The sequence below is a fragment of the Penaeus chinensis genome, chromosome 38, assembly GCF_019202785.1.
Source record: "Penaeus chinensis breed Huanghai No. 1 chromosome 38, ASM1920278v2, whole genome shotgun sequence".
Lineage (NCBI taxonomy): Eukaryota > Metazoa > Arthropoda > Malacostraca > Decapoda > Penaeidae > Penaeus > Penaeus chinensis.
The window spans coordinates 20196130-20203850 of record NC_061856.1 but is presented as its reverse complement, the minus strand read 5'-3'; the positions used below and the strand labels follow the sequence as shown (position 1 = coordinate 20203850).

General features: G+C 37.4%; 1 protein-coding gene across 1 annotated transcript; it reads right to left on the bottom strand.

Annotated features, from left to right (window-relative positions):
• Positions 1 to 346: 346 nt before the first annotated feature.
• On the bottom strand, positions 347 to 1282 carry LOC125045957. Its single transcript, XM_047643552.1, has one exon. It carries the CDS (start codon positions 1280 to 1282, stop codon positions 347 to 349), a length of 936 nt encoding a protein of 311 aa, XP_047499508.1.
• Positions 1283 to 7721: the final 6439 nt, after the last annotated feature.

Sequence of the window (7721 nt, the reverse complement as noted above, 5' to 3'; positions counted from 1 at the left end):
AGTTAGCCGTTATACTCTTGGCTATTGCCGCAACGTTAATTATCCAAAACCGTTCTCGTAAATATGATATCATGGCATTTTATTCTTCATGTCCTACCTTGACGTGAGCCTCTCTTACGATCAGTTTAGAGACATCAGACTGTTTAGGCAAAATTATCTGGTGTTTCCTCTCAAACGGTATGGCTGAGTTCTTCAGTCTGCCTCCTACTCTTAAAACACCTTCGGTTATCATAGGATCTAATTTGTACAATGGGCTTCCCTTTCCTACATTTAATGTCTTAGTATCTTTCATAGATTTAATTTCTTCTGAGAAGTAATTTTGTTGTTCTTATTGTACAATTACCTTTTAAGCTTCATTCAGAATTTTCTTTGACAAGATGATATCTTTATCAATTTCTCCATTCTTCTTTTGTTTGAATTTCCTGCATGCCATAATTACCCATCCGGCAATTCTTTTTAGTTTAGTCCAAGTAGAGTACCTATTGGTTGAACTAGACATAAATGAATATTCCTTAATTACCGTTGCATGGACTACCTTCGATGCCATTTCGTCCGGTATAATTGTACACTTAAAGTTTCTTGATTCTGGCCACTCTGACATAGGTTTGTTTAGAAATTCTGGACCTTGGAACCATCTACTTATTTTCTCATCACAATTTCCATGCATTCCTCGTGATGCTAAGTCAGCAGGGTTCAAATCTGAAGCAATATAGTGCCAGTCTTCGACATTCGAACCTTCGTGAATTGTGGTTAATCTGTTGGCTACGAATGTGTGATAGCGCGTGGTATTAGCGATACACTGTAATACTGAAGTACTATCTGTCCAGAAAAACTTGTTTTCATAATGAAAACCTAACTCCTTACTGACTACATTAGACAATTTCACAGCGAGAGTTGCTGCTGTTAGTTCCATTCTGGGAATGGTAATCTTCTTAAGTGGTGCTACCCTTGACTTTCCTACCACTAGGTTACTTTCGATGCTCTGATCAGAGTATTGGAATCTTGCATATATAGCAACGCTATACCCACTATCGATTGCATCGGCAAAACAATGTAATTGTACTTTAGCATTTTTAGCTTGTACTTTCCTTAAGCATCTTGGAACTTTAATATTCTCCAGGGAATCTATGTTTTTTATCCATTTCCTATATTCCTTTGATTCCTTATCAGGTATAGGTTCATCCCATTTTAGTCCCTTTTTGCACAAACTTTGTAAGACTAATTTAACAGGCAAAGTAAAAGATGAGACCAGTCCTAAGGGGTCGTACAAGGAACTAACCATTGACAGTATCCCTCTTCTATTTTCCTTTGTATCCTTTATGTTTATACTCGAAACTATCTATGGTGACTGACCACACGAGTCCAAGAGCTCTTTATGTGGGCATATTATGTTCATCTAGATCTAATGTGTCTATTTGATGTATGCGATCTTCTACTGGAATTGATTCCATTACATCCTTGCTGTTACTGATCCAGCCTCTTAGATTAAATCCTCCCCTTTTGCATAAATATTTTAAATCCTTGATCATATCAATAGCTCCTTTGGGCGTTGGTACGGATTTCAAGCAATCATCATCATATAAGTTTTCACTAACACAATTCGTTACCTCATCACCGTAAAGTCCCTGATTGTCTATTACGACTTGTCTCAAAGCCATATTAGCACAGGCTGGGCTAGATATTGCCCCAAACAAATGTACAGTCATTCTAAACACTTTAGGTTCTATGTTCAGGTCACCCTTTGGCCACCAATGGAAACGTAGGAAATCCCTATGTTCCTCAGGAACTTTAACTTGATAAAACATAGACTCGATGTCACCCATGATGGCTACAGGTTCCTTTCTAAATCTAAGTAACACGTTGTGAAGCTTTGTAGTTAGGTTTGGACCTTGAAGTAAGTGATCATTCAATGAATTACCTAAGTACTTAGCTGAACAATCAAAGACTACTCTCAACTTCGCCTTTCTTGGGTGGTATACTCCATGGTGAGGAATATACCATACCTTTTCATCATTTCTGCTTATCTCTGATTCAGGTACTTGTTCTACGTATCCCTTCTCATTTAATTTGGTCATAAAGGCTTTATATTCTTTAGCAAATTCTTGTTTTTTTGCTGAACTTGTTCTTAAGATGCTGTAGTCTTAATTTTGCATAATTCTCACTAATGGGAGTCTTTAACTCTTTATCGTAGAATGGTAACTCCATCTCGTTGCGGCCATCTACGAGTTTCATTGAATTTTGAACTTTACTTAAAAACAACTTATCCTGAACTGAATTTTCCCTTTTATCGTCTATTATTCTTTCTGGGAATTCCATGTTGATTAGTTCTCTTACTAGATAGTCAAGCCCTTTTTGTTCTTCATACCCATTAAGTTCTGTCATACTAGTTTTATAGGATGCTACAAGATCCGCTCCCTGTCATTTCAATAGACCCCATATTACCAAACCTATTCAATTTTGGCAGCAATTGGGCAATATTCTTCGCCTGATATAATTTCTAATGGTCTATTTGCTTCTAGGTTATTGTTTCCGATCAATAGATTTACTTCTCCATCGAATTGTGGAATCTCTACGTCCTTTAAATAGGATCATTTCTTTAAGTCTTCCCTTGAAGGCATAAACCTTTTGCAAATATTTATGTTGTCCTGAGAATGAACATTTGATGTCTACCAAATCGTTTCCTGTCAAGGCGCTCATTTGTAGATCCTTCAATACCGTCCAGCTTACCTTCTTTTTCCTAGTAAGGGTCTCTAGGATGTATGTGACCCTTTTTCCCTTACATTCCAGCTCATTCATTGGTTTCTCTGAACAAATGGTTGTAGTTGAACCTGGATCTAGGAATGTTAGTGTTCTGTATGGTTTTGTGACTATTCTTCCTTTTAACTTTTACTGGTATGATTGGTAATGTGGCCATTTTGTCTGTTCCCTTTGACAATGTATGACAAGCTTCTTCGTTTACATTTACCACATCTTTGGGATTTTGAGCTTCTTCTTGTTCACACCTCCTTTGTAAAATCATGTTTTCAATTTTTAATTTCTCTAGTTCAGCCTTTAGATTCTTAATTTCGCCCTGTAGTGGTGTATTCTGCTTAGCATTATCAAACATTCTCTCCACATGCATTATTGTGGGATGATCTTTATTGCACTTAATGCAAATTTCCTTCTTGAAACATTGAGAGCTATTATGACCAGTTCTTAAGCATGCAAAGCACAATTTATTTTCCCTTTTTAGTTCAACTTTCCTTTTATATTCAAGTTCCTTAAACCTTTTACAGTTATGTAGTCTATGATTTCCCTTACAGTGATGACATTTATTTTCGTAGTCTTTAACACTACTTTTGTTAATTTCCCTTTCTTGGACTTGTGTAGCAAATACTTGCCTTATCCTAAGGTTATTAGTTTTACCTTCGTTTAGTTGATCCCTACCATATATGGGATGCCTGGCTTTTTTGGCTTCCCTTGAAACAAACTCTGCCAAGTCTGAAAATACTAAAGGCTTAGAAGCATCACCCTTCTCACAGATAATTGTACGCCACCTTTCCTGCATGCTGTATGGCAATTTCATAACAAGTTTTCTCATGTTATCCGGGTTTTCTAAAGTTTTAACTGAATCCATACTTAATATATCATACTTACATCTTGTGAGAAATATGGAAAATTTGTCAAGAGCTTTTACATCATTTCCCTTGATTACTGGCCAATTTAGAGCCTTCTTGATATAGGCCTTGGCTACAACGTCATTATTCCCATAACATTCCTCAAGTTCTTGGATTCATGCTCGTAAATTCCTGTATTCTTTCTTTAGCTTCCCCTGAGGTAAACTGCTCTAAGTAGTTTAAACGTTCATCATAGGAAGTGCAGTAGTTTAGTACCTTTGTACGAAATTGTCTCATAAATATATTGAAGTCAAGAGAATTACCATCAAATGGCCTAATATCCATATTGGGTTTTCGTAGTTCTTTGACGAATGAGTCCATCTTTGCTATGAAATTTAAATTGGGCACATCTGGAAGGTCTCCATATTTACAGGCATTTACACTCTGGCCTTGATATTTGTCTTCATCATATGTTCTGTTGTCACGTAAGCGGTATCGCCTGGAATCATAAGGATTACTAAACCCTTCAGCCTTTCGAACTTTGGATTTCTCTTGATCATAAGAACTCACACTACCTTTGGAACCTAATCCATTTTTAATTTTCTCTGCCATCTTAAGCCTAGCGTGAGCTACATCTGTTTCAATTTTAATTAACTGCCTCTCTCTCTCATACTCGAGTATCTCCTTCTCCTCTTTCATTGCACGTTCCCTTTCTTTAAACGCGTTGTTTATTTCTAATGCTCTTGCCTTACCGTCGAGCTCTTTTAATTTCAATTGATGGTCATGTATTTCTTGGGTTACACTTTCTGCAACACTACTTTTACTCATACTCGACCTATGATCACTTATCACATTGGCTTGGCTTTGACATTTTCCTGCTTGGGTTTGTAATCACTTTTCGAACCTTACCTTATTTTCAAGGAAATACAATTCTATTTCTTCCATATCGTTCAAACAATTCTGGTGTTCCTCATAGTCTTCATTTTCTACTGAGGATCCTGCTCTTTCTAACAAGCTACTTGCGTTTTCCTTAACAGTATAAAACTGATCTACATATGACAAGAATGTATGGTGTTCTGGCTTGATTTCTTCACTACAAGCACCTATTATTAATTTTTCATTAATCACTTTAACTTGCTCTTTAAGTTTCTTAGCTAATTTCTTAAATTCCTTTTCATACCTTTGCAAATACGAAATGAAGGTTTCCCTGGTTAGAGGAGGCACTCTTCTTCTCACGGCGGGTTTACTTTCGCACCTGTCCATGTGCTCTTCTTTGCCGCACATGCTCCTTCTTCTTCGTGGTCGGCCATTTCCGCTGCCTCTTGCCAGCCTCTTTGTTCATCTTCCTAGACCCTAAATGTACAGGTCAGCAGCTAATAAAGCGGGCTTCACGGGCAAGTTGCACAGCTCTCCTAAATTTTCGTAATGTTACAGCACTTAACTTTCGTAGTAATACGGCAACACGATTTTCGTAATGTTGCAGCACTTAACTTTCGTAGTGATACAGCAACATAATTTTCGTAATGATGTGGGAACGTAGGTTAACAGGGTTGGAAAGTTTCGGAATTCAGATAAACATCCTTTTGTTTGTCCAAATGTTTATAAGCTGATTACTGAAAATTACAAAGAAATAACATATAAGAAAACTTACAAATTAATTAATTACACTTACATCAAAGAATAAACATAGAATTACATAAACATATTATACATGTTCATAACTAATAAATACATAACACTGAATATAAACAATTTTAGTATTACAACAATATCAAATCAATGGTAATCATTTCAATTCACCGAAACATATGATTTCCGAACCCTCCTACTGGTTCCTCGTTTCATGAGTCTTATACTCATTAAATGGCTAGCGAACCTTATGTTCGCTGCCTGAACATTGAGAAGCCTTATGCTTCTACAGTAAAACGTAACATTCGACAAAATTACTCTTATACTCATTTATAAACAGCGAGCCTTACGCTTTCTGTTCTGGGCGTCTTTCTTCATGGAGCCTGTCTCCGGGTCTGCCCTACGTGTCACGTCCACGTCTCCCTTCTCCCCTCCACGTATGTGTCCACGTTCCCCTCGGGTGAATACGAGTTTAAAAATATTTTCCTTGGCATGATATTAATTGCGACTAAGATTACATTAAATGAATGTATAATTATTTTAGTATCGTTGTCTATCGTTCGATGAATTATAGTTACAAATACTGAGACAAGTAAATAGTAAATGTGTAATGATCTTACTTGTGTTCCATAAAAACCTTTTAGAATATAATATAATAATTATTAACTTTCTTTTATGATAATACTTAATGCATTGCGCATTGTATGTTGCTGATATAATCAAACACAAATTGATTTTCTTAAATAAATAAAAATGCGCTCTGACTCCCTTCTGTGACCATGAACTGTTATGGAGAATGTGATGTTATGATTTCGAGGGATAACTCGAGTATTTTTCGTAGACTCTCTGGAGCTTTGTCTTTTCGTAAATAAACCGATATATAACATATATCTGGTCATTACATATAGTATAGATACACTATATATATATATATATGGTAAAAGTTTATAAGAGGACCGCACTCGTCAGAGACAAAGTCCCGCCAACAATCTTGGGGGTTCCTGTGGGGAACCGATTTTTTTTTTTTTTTTTTTTTTTGGGGGGGGGGGGTGAAAATCGAGGAGATCGCTAATATACGGCATTATTAAAGTTCCATGAAGAGGGGAAAAAAATAAATGATAAAGAAAGTAGAAAAATGAAAAATCCGAGCCAAGAATCGTAATTCAAATGATAAAGAAAATAGAAAAATGAGAAACCCGAGCCAAGAATCGTAATTTAAATGAAAAAGAAAGTTGAAAAATGAAAAACCCGAGCCAAAAATCGTTCGCAGAAGATTCGAATCGGCGTTACGGGCTCGAACAAGCATATTCTAAACGCACGATTTAGAAGACCGCCGAAAAAAATCCTGCCCCTCCCCCATCGCCGTGTTTCCCTAACCGACCCCGGACCCCCTTCTGATCGCTCTTCTTGCCTAGCTGGGAGCCGTAAAAGCCAAAAGACTTTCCTAACCCGGCCCCCCACCTGATTGCCGAATTTCCATATCGATCGTTGTGTTTCAACAGTAGGGGAATCCGCCTCGAACCCGCTCTCGAACACTAGTTTTACCGTAATCTTTTTAGATACCTTAGTGTGGTATAGGCGAGCTACGGCAAGGAGGAATTCACGGAGAGGTTTGTTAGACTCGGGGATATTCATCTGGAACATTCCCCGCGCTAAGTACCCCACAGTGGTATTTCTTTCTGCCGTAGCAGGGAACTTCCGCTCGATGGTGTTAGTATGAGCGGCTGTCACCGGGTCAACGAAATTTAATGAATGAATCACAGTCAAATGTGCTGAAAACATATATATGCCTTCCAGCAAACACTAATTATTCTTGTACCCGGCCCATTTATTTCTTTAATGATGCCGAGAAGAGTTTCGGCGTCTCGGGAAGCAACGGGGACAAGGAAAAATTGTCTTGTCTGATGATAGACCCCGCCAAACACCCACTGCCCCTATAGTGCGCGGCCAACGTTATGTTTTCGCTTGCCGAATTTACTTTCGTTTATTTCCACTATTTTATTAATGCCACCTATTTTTTCATAGGTGTTTATGAGACACCAAGAAATGTTTCGATGTTCATGTGACTATTATTAAACCATGTGTGTTTGAATATAGATCTTTGAAATTGGCATCTTACACGCCTATTGCTTATTTTCTTTGATTTGTCACATCAGAATGTTTTTTTTCTTTTTCTTCATATCCATTCGGCTGTCTGCCCCACACTTTGTACACTCGATAGTATTTAGTATAAGGCCATGTTCTCTGCAAAAGCGAATAACTTCCTCACTTTCACCTGATTTTTTTTTTTTTTTTTTTTTTGGGGGGGGGGGAACACTCCAAAGCCACTGTCACAGTCTTGCCACCGGTAAGTCATACTTGAACCTGACCGGCTGTCAATGGCCATCCTTAGTTTACGCGTGCGAAGTATGAAATTAAATAATTGTAAACAAATAAACACAGGCCTTAATGGACGAAACAAAGTCACTATGAAACTAGATTTTTTTTTTTTTTTTA

What these genes read in the sequence shown, in the direction of transcription:
- LOC125045957 (XM_047643552.1), bottom strand. Translation starts at nt 1,282, where the DNA reads ATGGTTAGTTCCTTGTACGACCCCTTAGGACTGGTCTCATCTTTTACT.